Source organism: Engystomops pustulosus, chromosome 2 (assembly GCF_040894005.1).
Source record: "Engystomops pustulosus chromosome 2, aEngPut4.maternal, whole genome shotgun sequence".
Taxonomy (NCBI): domain Eukaryota; kingdom Metazoa; phylum Chordata; class Amphibia; order Anura; family Leptodactylidae; genus Engystomops; species Engystomops pustulosus.
Window position 1 is genome coordinate 229757508 of NC_092412.1, and position 23269 is coordinate 229780776.

The 23269-nt window shown below is 44.1% G+C and overlaps 1 protein-coding gene across 1 annotated transcript in view; it reads right to left on the minus strand.

Annotated features, from left to right (window-relative positions):
• The window catches only part of MOSPD2 (motile sperm domain containing 2), a 52077-nt gene that overhangs the window by 22977 nt on the left and 5831 nt on the right, over nt 1-23269 (minus strand). The window contains exons 2-8 of the mRNA XM_072138466.1: nt 18070-18127; nt 15933-16088; nt 10566-10652; nt 6943-7097; nt 2607-2667; nt 2230-2268; nt 207-331 (exon numbers count right to left, since the gene is read on the minus strand). Of these exons, the coding sequence (XP_071994567.1) occupies nt 207-331; nt 2230-2268; nt 2607-2667; nt 6943-7097; nt 10566-10652; nt 15933-16088; nt 18070-18127 (681 nt within the window). The remainder of the gene's footprint in view (nt 1-206; nt 332-2229; nt 2269-2606; nt 2668-6942; nt 7098-10565; nt 10653-15932; nt 16089-18069; nt 18128-23269) is intronic.

Here is a 23269-nt window from a genome sequence, read left to right on the forward strand (position 1 = left end):
TACTAAATCAAGAAAGTTTATTTAGTGCAAGTGACAAGAGCTAATTTCGGAAGCTTGTAAATCCTGACAGGTGAGGAAATACACAGCTTCATAATCTCCATAGGACGCAGTCTGCTGGGATGTCATTGTTTCACATACTAATGAGAGGAAGGAATTCAACAAAGCTCCTTATAACAAACCTTACAAGTCATTTGTGCACAACTTACAGTTCCTCCCATGTGTGGAGGCAAGTACTCTGCACTGACGTAGTCTTGAATTTCATTCCGGTTCACAAATTTAAGCATGTTTATGGCTTCTGGACCCAGCCAGCCCTTCACAATTTTAAAAGCAGCTGATAGGAGAAAAAACAAAGGGACAGTTTAAGAATCTTCATATAACAAAACAGAATTCTAACATCTCTTTTTTTTTTGGAAAATGTGGAATTGAAAAACTACCAAAATAAAGAAATAAAACATTTTAGCATCTGTGTGCCTGTGTCTGGTGTAGAATCGCCCAGGTTATAGTTAGTGCAACCAGCGGGGCCCCCTTTATGCCCCTGTAATTCATAAACTACTCAGACCATAACTATATTCAATTCTCATTTTCTATATAAATTCATTCCAAGACATAAAAGGCATAAGTACATCTCCAATCTTCCGCTGAAAATGCCATAGTCCATATTCGTATGGACTAAACTTCCATGGCTTCCACTGAGACACCGGATGCCCGGTGTGACCTGTTACGTTCGGTCTCAGCGAAAGCCAATGTATCGGCTAATTATTATCTGTTAATTTTATGCCCCTTCGCATCCATGTGGCATAGAAGTGATGTAAGGGGGGCAAAATAATGACAATTCTCGGCTGTGTGCCAGGAACTCCTTTAGCACCGGTAACCTGCAAGGTCCGGTAGTACATAGGCAAGAAAAAAAGTATTGTGCAAACAGAGTTCACGTGGGGCGCTGATAGTAATTACCTGTGACTCCTACTTTTGAGAAAGGGTCGAGGACCTGAAACGTGTAATTTTGGACCATTTTATAGGTATTTTAATTCAATAAATTGACTTTTAGATTTATTCATGGCCTGAAAGTTTGGTATATTTTACCTTTTGGGTTTTGTACTATCAGCGCCCCACGTGAACTCTGTTTGCACAATACTTTTTTCCTTACCATAGTTGGTCTTGATCCATATTGACTCATGTGATTGTAATGATCGGATCCCTGACATTCTAAATTGTATTCTCTATCCTGACGATAGGGGATATGCATCTATGGTCGGAAAAAATCATTCAATGGCTGAGCAGAGCCCTCATGAGGTGCTGTATAGTAGTTCATAACTAGGAGGCAAAAAGAGAAAAGTTGGAACAGCACCGTGCGGAGGTTGGGTGCAGGTCTTCACAGCGGGTCTGACATGACCCACTAGATCAGTGATAGCAAACCTTTTAGACATCGAGTGCCCAAACTACAACCAAAACCCACATATTTTTGCAAAGTGCCAATCCAACAATTCAAGCAGTAACTTATTACTACCTGCTGGGTCACAGGTTTAAATTGTATAGGCACTTGAGGACACCAATACAGTAGAAAGAAGGAGAAGACGTTTGGATTATCATTGCAGCTTCCTTCTAGAGTCCTGGGCTGCCTGGGAATGCAAGAAGCCTTGAGTTCTGTCTGGGGTGATGGCCAGTGTGCCCATATAGAGGGCTCTGAGTGCCACCTCTGGCACCCGTGCCATAGGTTCGCCACCACTGCACTAGATGCAGGTAAAGAAAGCGGTATGAAGCAGCACTCCAGAAGGTAATGAAAAGTGAAGTATTTATTCCACCATCAATGCAACATTTCGCCTCATCTATAAAGGCATTTTCATAAGGCGAAACGTCGCATTGATGGTGGAATAAATACTTCACTTTTCATTACCTACCGTAGTTCATAACTATGTAGAAACTGCTCTCCTTACTTATTATGGAAATGTCTGATGGCTGGAATGGAAGATAAAAATAATGTGGCAGAAAACACCACAAAGTCCGAAAAATGAGAACAACATCCTCGCTAATGATAAATCCGTCCCATTGCGTACAAAATGTCTATAGACAGGACACCCAATGGAGACAGGGAAGCGGAGTAAACTAGCAGGTCAACAAGTATCACACAAGTATGAATCCTACACCCCGGGGCATTAAATTTAACCTCTTGTTATATCGGGGTAAGAGAAACAACTAACTACCACCACAATGACACAGAAAAGCGCCACTTACCGTTCATTATCCACGGCATCTCAAATATGACAATTTTTGCTGGAAAGACAGAGAGAAGTCATGAATGATTTAGCGCAACATGTACAATAACATTGTATCCTTTCATTTTCCTGCTTAATACTATATAATTCTTTCCAATGGGAAAAAAGTTTGTGAACTTGTGAAGCCCCTTTCCCCAAATCCCCCCCCACCCCATACGATTTTATTGGACTATGAGACACACTTTTTATGAAGAAAACTTGCTAAAAAGCACCTGTGCTTTAAAATCTGGAAACACTAGCAGACCCTCCTGACCACTGTCCTGGAGAAGCACTCCAGGAGCACTGACCAAGGATTTCACCCAAACTCGAAAATCCTCTATGCACATTTATACTTACACAGGTATCGTGGATAGTATATCTTAAAACAGTTGATGACAAAGCGAACAAAATCCATATCCTGAAAAGGGAAGAATAAATTAGAAAACTTGTAGCGACAAGTTGACAAATACAAGCGCTCTTGAGCAGTGACAGATGCCGCCACTACTGTCCCCCTGCTACATTGAACTATACCTTCAGCAGGGCCTAAAGGGAGGAGAAGGACTCTAGGTTCTAGGAATACTATGGGGGTCATTTTCTAAGGGCCCGATTCGCGGTTTCCCGACGTGTTACCCGAATATTTCCGATTTGCGCCGATTTCCCCTGAATTGCCCGGGATTTTGGCACATGCGATCGGATTGTGGCGCATCGGCACTGGCATGCACGCGACGTAAATCGGGGGGGGGGGGGGGGCGGCGTGGCCGAACGAAAACCTGACGGATTCGGAAAAAACGCCGCATTAAAAAAACAAAATGTGTTGCGGAGCTTGCACTTACCTTCACTCAGCCCGGCTCGGTGTACTCCAGTGCGTTCCGATGCTCTTCAGCGCAGCAGAGCGCCCTGGTGGACGGCGGAGGAACTACCTTAATGAATCCCGGCCGGACCCGAATCCACCGCAGAGAATGCGCCGCTGGATCGCGAATGGGCCGGGTAAGTAAATCTGCCCCAATGTGTCAAGCTCCTCCCTTCAGGCCCTGCACCAGGTATTATTCAATGAATTCATTTTGAATGGAGTGTTCCTTTAGCTGTCTGTATTTGCAGATCTGCAATTTGAAAGTTGAGAGTCTTATCTTTAATATGGCACCATGTTTCTAGATACCAGTCCCTGGGTTACGTACAAGATCGGTTACATAGGTTTGTCCTTAAGTTGAATTTGTATGCAAGTCGAAACTGTATATTTTACAATTGTATATGCAGACAAAAATTCTTTTTTTTTCCCCAGTGACAATTGGATTTTCAAATTTTTTTGCTGCAACTGGACCAAGGATTATCAATAAAGCTTCATTACAGAAACCTGATTATTGCAACCTGGGACTAAAGTAAGGCATCCAGAAAGCTTCAGAGGTCACAGTGGGCAGAGGGGTTTCGTATTTAACGAGGGGTCTTCTGTAAGTTATCCTTAAGTAGGGGACCGCCTGCACAGGGATATCTGAAGTGACCCTCCCCCTGCAGCCTCTGAACGTAACTCATCTCTGCTCATTTTCTAAGACATTGTAGGGAGGGAAGTCTAGAAAGGATTTTATTCACTACCTGAGGGGACTTGCAATTTAATGGGGTAAAATCTGGTGACTGGTTCCCTTTAAGATAGATCGTCAGTACCCAAATCCAGGACAACCCTTGCTCTTTGTACATTTTGTGGTGTTACCGGATCAGTACTTGTAGTACAGGACCTCCCCCAGTCCCCTCCTGGTATACAAGAGCGGCCTGATGATAATGTATCACCATCCACACACACAAAGTAACATATATCACCAGCGCCACAATGAACGTCCTTGAGGCGACGTCCTTTTATAAACATATTACTTCCACTTCAAAATGCAGAAGCAAGATAGAAAAAACCCCCACAACACTTTATCTCCGCAAACTAAAAACCCAGGAGGATTAAATATGCAAATGCACATTATCTGAAGAAGAACCTTTCCTAATGAAGCCACTTGTGATGAGAAGCAGGTTTTATCTTTTCTTATTACTATGCTGCAGATATCCCGGGCATGGAAGGAGAGCGGGCACCGCTGCAGATTACAAATACAATCATGCCATGGGGAAGATTTATCAGAAGTGTCTGAGGTTAAACTTTTCTAGTTGCTCACAGCAACCAATCAGAGCCCAGCTGTCATTTTCCCACAGCGGTTTATAACAGTAAAGCTGAGCTCTGATTGGCTGTCATAGGTAACTAGAACAGTTATCACTTCTGATTAATCTCCCATCATAATGGTGTCGGATCTACCACAAGACAGTAGTGATGGATTCTACGCCTTGTATACATCGCACTCCGTTATCTGCACCTAGTAAAGAAATGACATAAGCAATATGGAAGCCTCTATGCATATAGGTGACTGGGAAAGATAAAACACCAGTAGTCACAGGGTTGTCAACTATTCAAGATATTACCACTTTTTTTCCCCGCTCATAATTTTACAATTTAGTGACTTTTAGGCAATGAACCTGCAGTATTTTGCCCGTCAGGATCTGTGACCCCACTTAAGTGTCATGGAGGCGTGCCCTTCCTGTGCAGGCACTCTTTGAGCAATGGCTCACACAGCGACCCCACTGGATGAGAGAACGGGCATGGGGGTATTTACACATTAAGACCACCTCCTGGACACTTGGGGGCACAGAAATACTAATACATTGCTCATGCAACCTGCACGAACAAGGTATTATGTACATTTACACACTTGTTATGGGTCAAAACTGTTATACAGACTCCCTTTTACTCATTTAGAGAGCAACGCATAGCAAAGCTTATCTGCATTATACTAATCTGCTTTTATCTCCTTGCTTTACACTGCAGGTACTGATAGGTCTGTCCTTTTTTTTTTTTAACCTTTTTTGCCTTAAAAAAATTTTGTCAAATAAATTAAACTGAATAAATAATACACAAAAAGAAAAACCGCCTAAAAAACTGGTACTTCCACATGTAAAACAACCCAGGCTTAAAAAAAATTAGCATAGTATTTATCTTGTGAGACAAAAAAAAAAAACTTAGAGAAACAATGCACGAATAGACACACACAAAAAAAAATAAATAAATAATATATATATTATATATATTATACATATCTCAAAAAACTAGTAGTGTAATAGGGCAAAATCTGGTGACCCTTCAAAGTGCAAAACAAGTGCAATAGGGATTAATCAGCTTAACATAAAAAGGTTATAATGTACATTGATAAAGGCAGGCAGAATAACTGGAAAACTATAATAAAAAATAAAAATAAAAAAAACACGCGGTCTGGATCCTAAATCTACGTTTGCATTTATACAATTGTGCGAGACAATTACCGGCAGAGACTAAAACTTAAAAACTGAAAAAGGTCCCTACTTCCTTCTTCATACAAGATAAAAATAACTCTAATAGCTTTGGCTTCTCCGCCAGATTTCTGATGTGGAAATGTATACACTCCGCTAAAGCTTTCAGATTGTTCCAAATCTTGATTTGTGTGACACCGGAGCAAAGTCTCCTCAGAACTATATTAGACTTTATGAACAATCTCCCTGCCTTCAAAGGGCGCTTTGATGCCAATCTACCAAAATGTTGAAGCGGCTTCTAAAACATATAAGTGCAGCGTCTAATATTACATAAAGGGCCACATCAAACGCTGACGTCATTTACTCATCCATCATGATAAACCAGGGACACACTATAGACCCAGGCACTGTGACTGTGATTATCTTCTTATAGGTGTTATCCATGGCCTCCTTCCATCTAAAATCAACTTTTACAATCATGCTAATGAGCCAGAAAGGCTTCTGGAGGAGTAACCTGAGCACCGCAGTGCTGTAGCTTCTATAATCTAACACAGTGAAAGGAGATAGTCTAACAGCCTGTGAAGCTACAGCACTGAGTAGTGACACCCCCCAGGAGCCCCGCAGACTTATTAGCAAATTAATATTAGTTGATTTTAGAAGGAAGGAGACCATGGAAGATTACCACAGGGGGATAAGAAATGCTCCAGCTCCTGTGACTGTACTTCTACACTTTGGCACTCGCGGCCCAGGTGGACGTATTGGGGCATGGGCAACTCAGTGACCTCTTTAGAGCTTGGGACATCCCATAAAGAGGACCTGTCACCCAGAAATTCGGCACTAGGAGCTGCTTAGTGAAGTAAGCAGCTCCTAGTGCCAAAACAAACGCAGCAGTGTTACAATGATGGTGTTACCGGAAACCTCCGGTAATGCTATCTAACACTGCTGCGCTGTACAATAGAAACGCCGGACCGCTCTCAAAGGGGTCCTACGTATTCATGAGGGGGTGGTCCAAGGAGCTGCTTCTTCCCTGGACCCCCCCGCTCACTCCATAGCTCGGCAGTGACTGCTGCGCGTCATGTGGCAGTCACCGCCCTTAATCCCGCCTCCTCATGACTATGCCGGAGCGGTCTGGAGTTTATATTGTACTCTGCAGCGGTGTTAGATAGCATTTTCGGAGGTTTCCGATAACGCTATCATTGTAACACTGCTGCATTTGTTTTAGCACTAGAAGCTGCTTACTTTAGTAAGCTGCTCCTAGTGCCGAATTTCTGGGTGACAGGTCCTCTTTAAGGAACCACAGCAGGGTAACTAAACTTACTTTTTTATGGCATCCCCTTAAGAATCTCCATAATGCTGGACAACATTCACTATGCCAGTGACTTACCACGTTACTAAGTCCACATTCAGCCATATCAAAGACAACAGTCAGCAGTTTTCCTGGCTCTCTTTTGGCGTAACGTTCCAACCAAAATGCAACACATTTCTTCTTGTCTTCGTTGGTTTTGTTATCACGTACATGGAGCTTTACCCGGAGCCACACTGAATAAGAAGAGACGATAAACTGGATTTAAATTACATCAATGAAAGTATGAAACAAAATACAGTAAGAAAATAATTAATATTGTTTGTGTCACGAAACATTAGTTCATTTTCCAACATACTTTCTGTTCTAGATCTCTGCTTGCTGTAGTTCTATAGAAAGCTTCACTGTTAAAGGGGCAGTCCACATTAAGCACATTCCAGCAAATAATTGATATTGTTTGAGTAATGAACAGCTATAAAATTTTCCAAAATACTTTCTCTATCAATTCTTTACAGTTTCCAAGATCTCTGATTGTTGTCATGCAACAGGAAGCCTCATTGTTTACTTCCAGTAGATAAACACCGGTCCCTGGTCATATGTGGTCACACAGGTGCACGGCTCGATACAACACAGAGTGTGACGCCAACCGCTCATTCACCTGTGTGACATCCATGACCAGGGACTGGCGTTTAATGTACACTGTATGTAAAACTATGGTAATACCTCCTCCTGCTGTATAACATGCTGCCTGCAGATAGGACATTATATATAATCTATTCCTCCTGCTCTATAACATGCTACCAACACACCACTCTGCACTTTTTAGAAAACAATTTTCTTCTTTGTAATCTATTTCAGTTTTCATAGGATAATGGACATTTTCTCGAAAAGATAATAAAAAAAATGAAAGGTTCTATTGTGGTTTGGTAAACTAGATCGGGTTCTAAACCTTTCAAGTGGATTGGGGGTCATTCATGTAAACCTAGCGTTGCGGACGGTGCAGCTGCGACACAATAAGCACTGGTGCAAACACTTCAAAAATACACGTACAAGCAGCAGCGGCACACTGTATGCATTACATATCACGCGGCGACGGGCACGGTATGTATTATATAACAGGGGGAGCTGCACTATATCTATTATATACCACATGGCGACCCGCTATATGCATTATTTAGCACGCGGCGGCGCAGTTGCTTAATTTTCCTACCCAACCAATAAAATGGGCCTGGTACTGACACCCCCTGATATAATACATATATGGAGGGTGGGGGGAGGGTCTCTCTGTAGTGCCCCTCGGGCAGCAGGGAGGCTAGGGTTCACCCCTGATATAATACATATATGGAGGGGGGGGTCTCTCTGTAGTGCCCCTCGGGCAGCAGGGAGGCTAGGGTTCACCCCTGATATAATACATATATGGAGGGTGGGGGGGGGGGTCTCTCTGTAGTGCCCCTCGGGCAGCAGGGAGGCTAGGGTTCACCCCTGATATAATACATATATGGAGGGTGGGGGGGGGCTCTCTGTAGTGCCCCTCGGGCAGCAGGAAGGCTGGGGTTCACCCCTGATATAATACATATATGGAGGGGGGGGGGGGGTCTCTCTGTAGTGCTCCTCGGGCAGCAGGGAGGCTGGGGTTCACCCCTGATATAATACATATATGGAGGCGGGGGGGGGGGGGTCTCTCTGTAGTGCCCCTCGGGCAGAAGGAAGGCTAGGGTTCAGCCCTGATATAATACATATATGGAAGGGGGGGGGGGTCTCTCTGTAGTGCCCCTCGGGCAGAAGGGAGGCTGGGGTTCACCCCTGATATAATACATATATGGAGGGGAGGGGTCTCTCTGTAGTGCCCCTCGGGCAGAAGGAAGGCTGGGGTTCAGCCCTGATATAATACATATATGGAGGGTGGGGGGTCTCTCTGTAGTGCCCCTCGGGCAGCAGGGAGGATGGGGTTCACCCCTGATATAATACATATATGGAGGGGGGGGGGGGGTCTCTCTGTAGTGCCCCTCGGGCAGCAGGGAGGCTAAGGTTCACCCCTGATATAATACATATATGGAGGGGGGGGGGTCTCTCTGTAGTGCTCCTCGGGCAGCAGGGAGGCTGGGGTTCACCCCTGATATAATACATATATGGAGGCGGGGGGGGGGGGGGTCTCTCTGTAGTGCCCCTCGGGCAGAAGGAAGGCTAGGGTTCAGCCCTGATATAATACATATATGGAAGGGGGGGGGGGTCTCTCTGTAGTGCCCCTCGGGCAGAAGGGAGGCTAGGGTTCACCCCTGATATAATACATATATGGAGGGGAGGGGTCTCTCTGTAGTGCCCCTCGGGCAGAAGGAAGGCTGGGGTTCAGCCCTGATATAATACATATATGGAGGGTGGGGGGGTCTCTCTGTAGTGCCCCTCGGGCAGCAGGGAGGCTAGGGTTCACCCCTGATATAATACATATATGGAGGGTGGGGGGGTCTCTCTGTAGTGCCCCTCGGGCAGAAGGGAGGCTAGGGTTCACCCCTGATAAATAGCAATACATACTGGTCTCTGAAAACTACATCTTCACCACGTTTTCATATGACTAACCACAGGGAAACAAAGAGGCCAGTCATGAGGGAGAACAGGCCCTGACCTCAGCCTCGGTCACAAGACGATTGTGTATTCCCAGATAACAAAAGACACTAATGAAAGTGCACACAGATTTACATCAGCGCCAAGTGGGTGATTAGCAAGTAACAAGCTACAAGACTATAAAGCAAGGGGCAGGACGCTATAGGTGTAGGGCCCTGGGGGTCCTATAGACTATGGATGAGACACCAGCTCATACATCCCCATAGTCACACATAAGGAATATACTTTCTAGATGGAGAAAACATACGGGTGGTAAGTGTGAAATCCTCTAAGAACTTTCACCAACAAGTCGGACACTTCTGTAGGGGATTTCTTTGGAGCAGTTCCCTCATTATCATAATCACAGACAGACTCCGTCTCTATTATAGGATCTGCCATTTACTTTATCTGGTGTCACACTTCATCTCCTTCCCCTCCCTACACAATGACCTTCATACAGGTCACAGAGCACGCCCACAACACCCTCATCAATGAGCATCTCCAGACTGAGGTCTAGGGGTCACATTACTTCCATGGTCAACAGCAACTCAGGCAAGATTGCTGCGCCACAATCATGTAGCAAGAACAGACCACAAATAAAGTATGTAATTATTTTGTTTGACCCCCCCCCCCCCCCCCCTAGGGTCAACTTCCCTCTAAATTAAACTATTATTTTGTTTAATTATGCAAATGAGCTTGAAGGGCTCCTGGGAGGTTTACTATTCTGTGGGTTCATATGCTGTTACACTGTCTAGCCTCCCTCCTGTCCCCCTACCTCTGTTGATGTAATCTGACACAGTCGGAGAGAGGAGGGACTCCTGTACAGTGAAACAGCCTGCAGCACAAAGGGGCTCTGGTAACACCTTGCAGAGCCCTTGTGGCTCCTTTGAATAACTTTAAAAGTTGCCCCTGGTCTATTGCTTGATTTTGATGATAGATTTACTAGCACTTGCTGGATGCTGTGGTCAAAACTGACCTTGGCATCTGAGAGGTTAGCTTTCAGTTCTAAGGGCACTCCATGGTCCTAACTGAATGAGGTCTTCTGATAGAAGATAATGAAACAATAGCAGTATGTATTCCATCTTTTGTACTGGTTTAATACTTACATAATTTGTTGCCCTCTTTATCATAGCCATGTAGGTAGGTGGCTCCAACATCAAAACACCAGCGGGGTATAACCGATTCACTCAGATCTGGGGGAGGAAAAGAAACACTTAACTTCAGAGCAAAGGTACAACACGGAAATACAACAGCAACTCAATAGAGTAGATGCGCACAACTCTACAGAATAGGGAGTTTTCAGGAAAGTCCGTTTTACGTAGGAAGATTCATTGTTTACTGTATATACTGGCAAGACAACCTTTTAACCCCCGAAAATCTTTTCAGAAATCAGGGGTCCTCTCATATGCTGGGCAGCAGTTTTTGGATATGTGCGCGTGTGCGTGCCCGGGGGGGGGGGGGGGGGGGCAAGGCTAGGTATTGTTGTGTCCCAAAATGTCCGAACTATAGACTAGCTCCCAAATCTTGAATGGAAAAATTGCAGATTTTGACAGGAAAAGATGGTGGTCATCTTATGCACTGGAAAACATGGTACTTCCCATAGTTAAACACTGGTCCATGGTCATGTGATATCACACAGGTGCATGGCTCGTCATATCCCTGGTCATGTGATAACGAGCTGTGCACCTGTGTGACATCACATGACCATAGACCGGACTTTTTTTTCACAGGGAGAAAACAATTAGGCTTTCTGTAGCACAACAACAAGCAGAGATCTAGTAATGAATCGATGCAAAAAAAATTGTAGAACTTTTTTTTTCACATAGAATATCGATTTGCTGGACAACCCCTTTAATACCCTCATCCTCAGTAAGCAACTGCAGAGCAAACATAGGAATAAAGTAAATCCGCCATCAAAATCCAGCAGGATAAACTAGGGACACTCATAGACCTAAGCACCGTGGCTGACCCTCCCCTGCTCCCTCAGCACATAGCATTTTCTGCTTTATTCTGAGGAAGCATGGGGGAAGGTAACCGACACTGTAACAGTCTGTGAAGCCAGATTGAGGAAACCCCCTCAGGCTCATTAGTATAATTGTAAAAGTTGATTTTAGAAGGAAGGAGGCCATGGATAACAAATATAAGAAGATTATCACCGTCCCGGTACCTGGATCTATGAGTAATGTCATGAGGAATTATTCCTTTCGAGGCCACTCCACAGATGGAACCCCATAGATGGAACCCCATAGTGCCCGAACTACATCCAAAATACCGTATTTTTCGGCCTATAAGGCGCACCGGACTATAAGGCGCACCTCTAATAAATGCCTGCTAAGACATCTAGGTTCATATATAAGGCGCACTGGAGTATAAGGCGCAGGATCAAATGCAGTACCTAAAAATGACCAGCAGGTGGCAGACCTGTGCACAGTTCTAGCCAGCTACACTTCCCGGGAAACTTGTCTTCAGCGTGTCAGAGAGCTCCGGTCTCAGAGGTATGGGCTGCTGGGGGTTAATGCAGGGTGATGCAGCAGGGGTTAAGCGGTCTCCCTCTGCCCCTTCTCCTTCCCTCCTCAGCCAGGGTGTTATTCCTGTGTGGTTCCTGTGGCTCCTTCTCTTTCCCCTGTTACAGGGCTGTCAGGTATGGGGGATTGCTTAATGATGATGATAATTGCCTCATGGTCAGCACTATGGCAGCTCCGGTCTCTCCGTGCTAGGGGAGGGCAGGGTGGGCACAATGTTAGTTGTGGTGCCAGGGCACTTCAGGAGCCAGGGACCCTGTATACTGTGTGGGAAGGTGCAGGAAATTTCTGGGGATGGAGCTATTAAACACTGGTAAATGTACAGTACATCTTGTCTGTAGTACAAGTTCATATATAAGGCGCACCGGCCTATAAGGCGCACCTTTGATTTCTGAGAAAATTAATAGATTTTTGGTGCGCCTTATAGGCCGAAAAATACGGTACATATTTTTCGTCAAGTGCCGATGCGACAATTTAAACAGTAACTTATTACTCTCTGCTTTGTCACATGTTTAAATTGTTTAGGCACCTGAGGACACCAATACAGTAGAAAGAAGGAGAAAAATCTTTGGGTTATCATTGTAGCTTCCTTCTAGGGTCCTGGGCTGCCTGAGACTGCAATAGGCCTTGAGTCCTGTCTGGCGAACTCTGCGGTGGGGCGATGGGCGGGTGCCCATAGAAAGGGCTCTGAGTGCCACCTCTGGCACCCATGCCATAGGTTCGCCACCACTGCCATAGTGGAACCCCATAGAGGCCATCCATACAAGTAAAGGTCCAAGCTCAGTTCCTCTACAGCCAAACTGTTAGCAGCTCCACCAAGACCCATAAATCAATGCAAAATCCCTTTAACCCCATGTGGCTCCATTTGTTAACTGATCTACATGTTACCCAATAATTTTCACAGTATCCACCATAGCGTGTGATCCCAACAAACACAAACTACAAGCAGTAGTTGTCGGCCTAAGCTTCCTTAATCCATAGTACACAGCCAGCCTTGTAAGACTGCACATACATATTCTTATTAACCCGATTCCCCAGGCCGGGACTAATAATCATCTACACATAACTTCAACATTAATCTCACTTGGAGAAATTCCAGTAAAACAATTAAAACACATGACGGCCAAGCTTAAAAAAAACATCCTGGAGAGCCTGGCATCGCTCTCCCTTTATTAGCACAGCAGCTTATTAGCAAACTGAAATAATCCGGTTTTGCTTTGCTAGTATCACCGTCTGTAAGGATGGAGTGTATGAAACATCTACAAGTCTCCTACATCAACAACTTACTATAGAGAATATCACACAATCACAACAACTACACATTTTCCACCTTTTAGGTATAATATTAAAAGGGAATATGTCCCTAAGATGGACCAAACAAAGCTGTAAACAGAGTAACATATTCGCCCTGGAATCTTGTGTGGGGTTAGTATCAGCAGTACTGTTTATTTCATAGTGCAGGATTGTAGCTGGACTTGGGAGCACTCTGGTGCACTGGTGTGTCTGATCACTATAATATTCAGCTGCAGGGGCCCCTCCCAGCTGCTGTAGCAGATTGACTGACTACTAAAACAGTTACTCAAAAGGGAGTGGTGTGCGGAGGTCTCACACACCAGCTACAATCAAGGACTATAAATGCATTTTTCACAGTCCTGCTGCTACTACTTACACAGATCACCGGGGACAAAACGCAACACTCTCTGCAGCTTTGTATGGTCAAAACTCCTGACAGGTTCCCATTTAGAGAGCAGTTGTAAAATTTAACAAAAATTGTAAGAAAAGTCTAGAAATATAGGTCATCGCCCCTCCCATACATTTCCACTTAATAATTTTTAGAGATCTCCCAATTGTGTGTTTGTGCTGCTGGGGTTTAGGTTCACAAACCTGGTGTCTGTAGTCCGGTTTGTTGCCAAAATTACCTTTTCTGACATTTAAAGGATACCTGCAATGACCTACTAAACCACCCACAGGTCCTTATGAACTGGTGCTTTAGTGTCACAAATAGCCCTTAGGTCATCCCGCTTATTAAAAATAAAATAATATATACATTTATGCTTGCTTAAAAGTCTGGAGCTCTATGGGCCTGTGCAGTCACACAATGAAGCCGGGATACTACCCCCAGTAAGGCTGGGGAGTGCTGCACCGGCTTCACTGAATTACTGCGATGGCACAGGGAGCACCGCAGATGCATCCAAGGCGCCGCATCGGACCCATCTCTAAGCAAGTGTTAATGTTAATAATTTTAATAATTTTTTTATTTTAATAGACAGATTAAAGGGCACTAATAGCTAAAAGGAATTAACAGGTTTGGGTTCCACTATATATAAGGAAATGCTAAACGTTATATGTGAGTGAACAGGTTTTAGCTTGCGGCTACAGTAGCTAATCCGTGATATTGGACCCAGTGGGCGAGTCTTTGCTCCCTATACAAATCCGTGGGACTTGGATGATCAGGAACTTGTCCTTTCACAGACCACATCTGGTACATACTGGACTGCATGCCACCAAAAAACGCCCAAAAAGTGCTGTAACCCTCATCCACCTTGCAATCACAGTTTGGCTCATCATAGTTGCCCAGATCCTTAGGCTGCAATGCAACCGAAACGCAAAGGGGAGGGGCTTGGCCCAACAGCATATGAGCTTCCAGTGAATGTCACTAATGAGCACAGGTGCAAAAGATGTGATGCTTCTTTGAGATCACATTTGTTTCAGTGGATACTGAATACATATACGACCCGACCAATCACTTTGCGTTTGAATTGAGTTCGGAAGCACAACTGAAACGCAACGTGTGTATGCAGCCTAAGGATTTGCGACTGGATGTAATGTGGCTTACTAAAGTATATAAATGGCTGGTGTGAACAGAGCCTTACATAATTACACATCAGAGTCTTAATACAGGAAATATCTTTTTTTTTTTTTTTGGTAATTTACTCTATTTTACTATTTTTTTCATTGCTTCAAATGCAAATCCTCCGGAGCCAATGGGGTTTGAAGCGTCTTCAGTAATTTGCTCTAAGGGAAACTTTTCTACACAAGGATATCTAGAGGTTACGAAAATGACTAATATAACAAAGGGAAGGTAAAATCCCAGCTTGTGAATTGCAGCTCGTCTCCTGAATGAAAAATGTGTGTTTAATGATTAATGTCAACAGGGAATTCGGCTTTCTCCTGTGAATAGCGAAGCGCAGGAGGCACAAATCAGAAGCCTTTAATGTTATAACTCAGCCATTGTCTCTTTACTGTCTGCTAAAATATTGAATTTCTATTACGGCAGCGGCACACTTTGGCGCGCTGGAGATGAAATCTGACTTCACATTACCCATAAATCAGGTGTGATAAAGTGTAACAATGGAAGCGCTGCAGCCTACGGGGCTACGCTAGTGTGAAGAGATGGACAATTAAAAATCAATACAGCATATACAAACACTATATGCATCATAAATCCTCTATACATGTTCCCATGTGATGTCCTACAGCAGGAAGCAAAGGGGAAAACAGAGGGAAAATGTTTCTCAACATTAGGCAATGTGTACATGACTGGAGCTGCCGACATGGTTCCCTTTGTCCAACCCCTTCCCCCAACATGTCCATCCCGCAAGGCAGTAGTGTAAGGGGTAAAATAATCGGGAATGTGTAGTCAGTAATCCAAATATCCAATTACTCCTCAATCTCCACAGTCCTGTATTCCTGGTCACTCTAGCAGCTCCGAAATACATTGCAGGGATTCAGTACCAGCGCATCATTACTCTGGTCTGTAGTGGAGAAGCTTCACTCCTGAGCATGTACATAAAGTGCAGCCACGGTGCATACAGCCTATACAGAAAATAATCAAAATTTCGCTTTGTTTGCAAGGTATTAATTCCGCTAATAAATTCCATTAACGACCACTGAATTCGGGCAAGTCCATGACCACTAGTGGTGTACAGATTGTGGTCTATGGTAGCTTACCATTAATATTTATTTCCTTCCTCCATCTAAGGCTTTCATCGATCATCTTCAATGCCTCCTCGACCACATTGTGTCTCCATAGAAGATAACTTTCCACCCAGGCATCGTCATTCTGCAGTCGCTCCACATCCCGAGAATCATATTTACTTGTACTGTCTAGAACGGAAACAATGATCATCGATACATGGATAAGATAAAATAAGGTTAAAAAGTAATGTACATATATCACCAAGATGTGGAAAAATATTACGCCTCATCATGCATACAAGTGTCTGGACTGGATCTGCAGATAGCCACCGCCATATTATTGCAAAATACAGGACCCCTCCAATACTTTTTAGCACAGCCGACAGGCCTGGTTACATTACGGTGAGACACTGCAAATTGTGCGCCTGTATCACCGCCCCTCATATGGTCATGTGCATGAGGCCTTAAAGGGGCATTTTCATCTGGGCAATCACATTTAATTCATCTGCCATATACATACATTTCTCCAAATTATCTGTGTGAAGATAATTTCCCATAAATGTAGCCTTGCTGTCCCATAGAAATAAGATTGTTGTTCTTGGACATGACCACCTGCTGCAGTTATTGCACAAAGAAGCCAATTATTTTTGCATATGAAATGTCCGGGAGTTACTGCATGTCCCACAGCCGCCCTGTGGTAATAGACGTTGAATCTGGGTGGTCAGACGTCTCAATAGCGCATGTCTGACCACTGTTGGAAGAGAGCAGGGGTGGTCGTATCCAGGGACGACTATCTTGTTTTGAAGGGACGACATGGTTACATTTATGACAAATCTTCACACAGGGACATTATTTTTTAATAAAATCCAATAGAAGAAGTGATTAAATATGGCAGGTTAATCAAATTAAATGTGAATGCCCTTTAAAGGGGTTTTCCCACAAACAAAAATTAGGCCCTATCCATGGGATAGGGCCTAACATACTGATCATTGGGGGTCTCAGTGCCGATACCCCCACAGATCGCGAGAATGAGGGGTCCGTCATTGCTCCATCAGACTAATGGAAGGCCGTGCTCGGCGATCTCCGTCAGTTCCATAGAGATTAATGGAGCAGAATGGTCATGCGCGGTTGTCTGCTACATTACTCTGACGGAGAGACGACGGCCCCCTCGTTCTGTGGGATCTCAGCACTGAGACCGCCACTGTTCAGCAAGTTAGGCCCTATCCCGTGGAAATACTTAGGATTTCCTTTCAGATTTTATCTCACATTTCAGCTGCTTGAAGACCGGGTGGCCGGGAGACCTTGAATGGGGTTATTACCGTACTTATGGTAGCCTTGCAGACACTACATGGCAGTATAATACGTTATATATATATTTTATTGTATACACCATATAGCAAGTGCTTGTCCACAATCCAGATTTTGCTGTATTTTGCTATATCTAGAAGCTGACAGGGTTATGTTATGAAGTTTTCTGGTATATAAAGACCTCACTGCTTTTTCCCCCCAGGATAATGAGTGGTCGGAGCTGGTACCAGGGCACTCATGTACAGGAAATGTAAGAAAACTTCATCTATTATGCATCAGGAAATACAGTGGGCGTCTGGTCCAGTGACAGGTAAAGAAAGCTTCACACGTTCTTGTCATATTTACTGGACCCTTTATGTGAAAACCTGATGCGTCACCAGTGAATGTCATGGAAAACTCAACACCATATATATTAGTTATTAATCCTGTAGGTATACAGCCCTATATCTATTATACAGTGTATATTCTCATGTGTGCCGCTTAGATTTCTGCTTAAGATGTGTCTCCGATCATCGTGCTGTGGTTTCTGCAATAAAAACACGGTGGACACATGTCTTATTCCATGAGGACAATCTATGTGTTGATCAGCAGATAGCGAAAATGCAAGCCCCCCCCCCCCCCTCTCCAGAACGGGTATGTAGAAGTCACTACATCAAGAATGTAACTAGTCCATTTACTACACTCTATTGACAGGTAAGGGTCGTAAAGATACAAAACGTGAAAAGGATAAGGACAGCATTGTAGAAGGGGAGCAATGAGAGAGACAAAAATATACTACAGTATAGAAGCCCCCTGAGATAAAACTGTGACCCTCTGTGACATAGAATGGAAGGATTCATAGCCAGACGTTATACTTACACACCTTGTATATATTCTTGGGTGAACCTCTTCCGCGTCTCGTGAATTAACTTCTCCTTTTCCTATAAAAGAATACAAATACATAAAAAGTCAAATACAATACAACAAGTGTGGAGAATACAACTAAGGCCTCATGCACATAAATGGATGCTCGTCAGGGCTGGCTGCAGTAGAGAGGAGGGGTGTGCGCTCCTCACCCCTCCCCTCGCCATAGAAAAACTAGCAGCCGGTGCTGTAATATGGGGAAATATAGAGAGATTGGTGGAGTACTGTCAAATGTGGCGCACACAATAATTTGGAATGACTCGTCGGATTGGATAAAGAAGAATGTTTATTACTTGTCTTGGAACACAACGCGTTTCGGAGTATTAGGAACTCCTTTCTCAAGTGATAAGAGACTGCCGCGCGGGGAGTGGAGTGTTTGGGGAAATATAAGACATGTCATGGTGTGGTGAGACAGTGTGTGCTTCCCGCTCCGTAATTTGGTGCCATAGACAACTGTGGGGACCACAATCTGGACACACAATTTACGGATGGATCGCGGTCCCCATTATGTTAGTGTGCATGAGGCTTAACACCGTGAGAAACTAAAAGCTCAAGTACTTGTCTGCCTTGTCTAAAATATTTTATTATAGAATATGCAGCATAGAGTCACAAAGTTGACATTCTAAAAAGAGGATCTTACCACCTCCAATTCTAGCAGAGTTAAAAAGTGCCGAGCTTCCAATGTCTGGCACCACTTAGTTTTTTTTCTCTAGCATCCAAATCCATCATGATAAACCAGGGACATTACTCATAGACGCAGACACCATGAATGTGGTGATCTTCTTATATTTGTTATTCATGGCCTCCTTACTTCTAAAATCAACTTTTCAAATTCACCTAAACAGCCTAGAGGGCTCCTGAACCCCTCCGTGCTGTTACATTGTTCAGGAGCACTTACCCCTCCAATTGTGTGTGATTACAGAAGGCAGGGGGGGAGGATGTGTAGTGCTCCTGCACAGTGTAACAGACTAAAGCCAGTGCACAGAGAGGCTCTGGTGACACACCCCAGCTCATTAGCATAAAGATGATTTTAGAAGGAAGGAGCCCATGGATAACAAATATAAGAAGATAACCACAGTCACGGTGCCGGGATCTATGAGTAAGTGTCCCTGGTTTATCATGCTGGATTTTGAAGGTAGATTTCTTATAATGAGGCCGATGTAAGGATATAGGGAGGATCTTGACATACAGCGACTAAGATCAGCGCTCAACGATGTCACCTCCGGTATGAGGTCATATGCGATTTCCATTCCAATGTAAGTATTCCAGGTATAAACCTGTGATCTGCTGGAACCCATAAGGTTTATATACTTTGGATTTTATCATTAAGACAAAGCAACGTCCACACCTCAACTTTTCCATAAGGGATCTTTCTGCCCACTTAAAATGACAGGGGATCGCGGCAATCCATCAGATTTCAAGTGATGAGAATCACAAATCTGCAGGAGCCATTTAAGATTTTCTACATAATAAAGACTTTAGGGTCATTGACCTAAACTTTGACTTTCTCTCGCTGCTTCCATCTGCTGACATGTATAAAAAAAACTGAGACATCATGAAAAAAAAAAACCATAACTTTAGCACAAGTCTGACCTTCAGCCAACTACACCAAGACCTTTTCCTAGAAAATTCTGTTCCTGAGAAGGAACTCTGGAGGTCGGTCTTATTCAATTAGTCATATACATTTGAAAAACGGAGGTCAGTCTCACAAAAAATATAACGTGTATGGGGGCTTCATGACTTTCAATCACTGGGTGGGATCTCAAATGGCTCCCGCCTATGGTCCTCTGGGAAGAGGGAATACTCTGCACGCACCACTAAACTTAATGGAAGATGCATGTTACCCATAAAGAAACTCAAGAAATTTTCAAGGCCCCAGGGATTGGGAAGGGAGGGGGGGGGGGAGGTCCCACACTGACAAACTCAGGACACGATGCAGTTAACAGCAGAAGGGGAAGACAGACCTCACATGAGATTTATCCCCTACCTCTATTAGTGTGGGACAGGGTCGGCCTGTCAAAATGGCAGCCAGTACGATCCTGCCATGTGTAGGATCATGCAGTGCTAAACAAACAAGTCCTTCTTCCTGCAAAAGCCAAGGGACTAGAGGTCATGTGGCCGGAGAATCAGTGGCCTATACTAAATTATGCTCACGAGACCTTCCATTAGCCCACTAGATGCAGACCCTTCATGTTCCTTCATTGCCGCACTTTGTAGCCAGATGAAAGATTATGTGATCGGAGCCCAGTAATTCTGTTCAGGCTGCTGATGCTTTGGGTCTAATGACCCCTAGAACTGCATCACATAGTCCCATCGGCAGAATCGAGATCAGGCTGTCACACTGACTGACAACCCGATCCTGTTCTGTGACGGGGCTGAGACAATCAGACCCATGTCACAGCACTGTGTACAATCATGCCTGGGCACTCAGTGATAATGTCATCATTCCCTGAGCAGATGGGATTAATAGACATGTAGAGAAGATGCCATGAAATTATGCTTAGGGTAGCATCTGCCATGTCCTGGTCTGGGGGTCTGCAATAGGAGTTTTTGAATCACTGAATATTTCATACTACTTCTTGGCTAAAAAAAATACTCCTCAATAACATCACAACAATATTCCTGAAATTTATAGGTTTAAGTTTATTAAAGGGTGCATTCACACGCCGTGTGCTGGAAAGGAGGAGAAGGTGACCCCTCTCTCCATAGGAAACAGCGGGGCACAGCCAGGAAAAGAGAGCATGTTCTATCTTTTACTGGTGTGCGGAACGGTGCCACCATTGCCGTCTATGGGGACGTATATGTGGCCGAATGTACATCCCCGCAGATGGCCATGTGAATGAACACTTAGGCTACATTCAGACGATGTACGGTGGGCATACATCGGCGCTGCGGAGAGGAGCTGGGGATGAGCGCAGCTCACCTCACCCCTCCCCATAGGACTATACAGCGCATAGCGCCGTATTACATAGAAAGATAGGACATGTCCTATCTTTCTACGGGCTATGGAGCGGTACAGTGCCGAACCGTACCACTCCAGTACAGGGTCGTGAGCCCATAGAAGTGTATGGGGGGCGTATATCGGCCGTATATATACACCCCCCATACAGGGGCAATGTGAAGGACAGCAGTCAGCACATAAAACACTTTGTAGCGAGGAAGTAATAAAAGTATCTCTTGTTCCAAAAAATTATGTACAATGAAAAACTACTAATGTAGCAGAACATAAACCTGACCCCATGCGAGTTTTGGTTATTATGCAGGAAATCTAAGAACCAAGTAACCTCTAATAAGACCGATGAACCAGAGGAAGCTGGCAGAAGAATGTGGCAATGCTTAAACCCCATGGCAACCATATGATCTGTATATGTGCAGGGTCCTACAACACCCCGAGGACATTTACATTCAGATTCCAAGCACCTGATCCATGACGAGTCATAACCCCCATCTGTCACCTCTCCAGGTCCCAGGTAAAATATGTCACACAACTTGTTCTCTGTACAAAGACAGGATTATGTACAATGCAGGGGCATCCGACATGAAGGAAAGCTACAGCAGTGATCGTCTTACATACATTTTATAATAAGATATCAAGGAAATGATTAAAAGAAATATCTTTTTTCAACCGTATAAACTATGATCTCATCTTGATAAACCTGGAGCACTTACTCATAGATCCAGGCCTCCTTCATTCTAAATTGAAATTATGAATTCAAATTATCCTAATGAGCCAGAGGGGCTCCTAGAGGAGTTACCGGAGCCCCTCCTTGCTGTAGCTTCTGAAGCGGTTACCGTATGCTGGCAGGCAGTAGGTACTGTGGGGGGTATCGTGGCTACTGGGGGGCAGTGTGGGTACTAGGGGCAGTGTGACTGCTGGGGGGCTGATTGTGATGGCAATTCTGTATAAATGTAACTACAGGCAGTCCCCGGGTTACGCACAAGACAGGTTCTTAAGTTTAATTCGTATGTAGGTCGGAACAGTATATTTTACAATAGTAGCCCCAGCCAAATTTTTTTTTTTTTTTTTAAACCTGTTCGATTGTCATAAGAACCAGAGTTAACACTAAAGCTTCTTTACAGACACCAGTGATAACTGTTATAGCTGTTTATTGTAGCCTAAGGCTAAAATACAGTAAATTACCAACATCCAGAGGTCTGTTTGTAACTAGGGGTCGTATGCAAGTCGGGTGTGCTTAAGTAGGGGACCACCTGTACTAAACAACTAAAGTTAACATTTTAGTTTAGTAAAGAAATTACAGCAGGCAACCACAAGGCTGATATGGCCCCCTGAGAAAATGAGTTTGAAACCCTTGCTCCAGACCATGGGCAATGGGGGTATTTCTGCTCAACACAATACACAGGACTAGTGGATCATTACAAATCAAAGCAAATGTGAAAGTTATCAATTTATAATTGTTTCTTTAACATTACCTGTTCCCTGCCAGCAGTGTGTTGTGAGTCCCGGGGAGGGGGGTAGTTTATATGGCACAAGTCTTCACTTCCCCTTATCCTCACTCATTGCCCTCCCTGGCTAATGTCAGCTCACTGTCACAAGCAGGGGTGTAATTTGAGGGGGTGCAGAGGTTGTGGTCGCACCAGGGCCCAAGAGGTTTAGGGGCCCTTATGGTGTCACTTTTCCATATGAGAAGACTATTACTATTTACCATACATTATAGTCGGGGGCCTGGCACAGACTTTGCACTGGGGCCCATCAGCTTCTAGTTACGCCATTGGCAACAAGCAATTTTGGTTGCTGTGATAATACATTATCATAAGGATCATATTTGGGGCGTATTCACACAGATGCCTACTCATCACTCACATACAAGTAGGCAGATAAAGATGGAGTCCTAGAGGTCTATCAGCATGTGCCATGTGTAGTGATAAAAGAAAAAATGGGTTAAAACGTGGAAGTGGATTCCGAGAAGGATACAAAGGGGGAGATTTATCGGAAGTTTATAAAATGTAAAGTGAGCTCTGATTGGTTGCCATGAGGAAGTAGAACAGATTTACCTCAGACATTTCTGATAAATCTCATATTATTGGGAAATTTCACTGTCTTCTTCTGCGTTACTGACAACAGGAACATTTCGATGCGTTTAGAGGTCAAACCAGACAAAGGTCATGTCCTGAGACGCCTCATACAGTGCAGCACATCT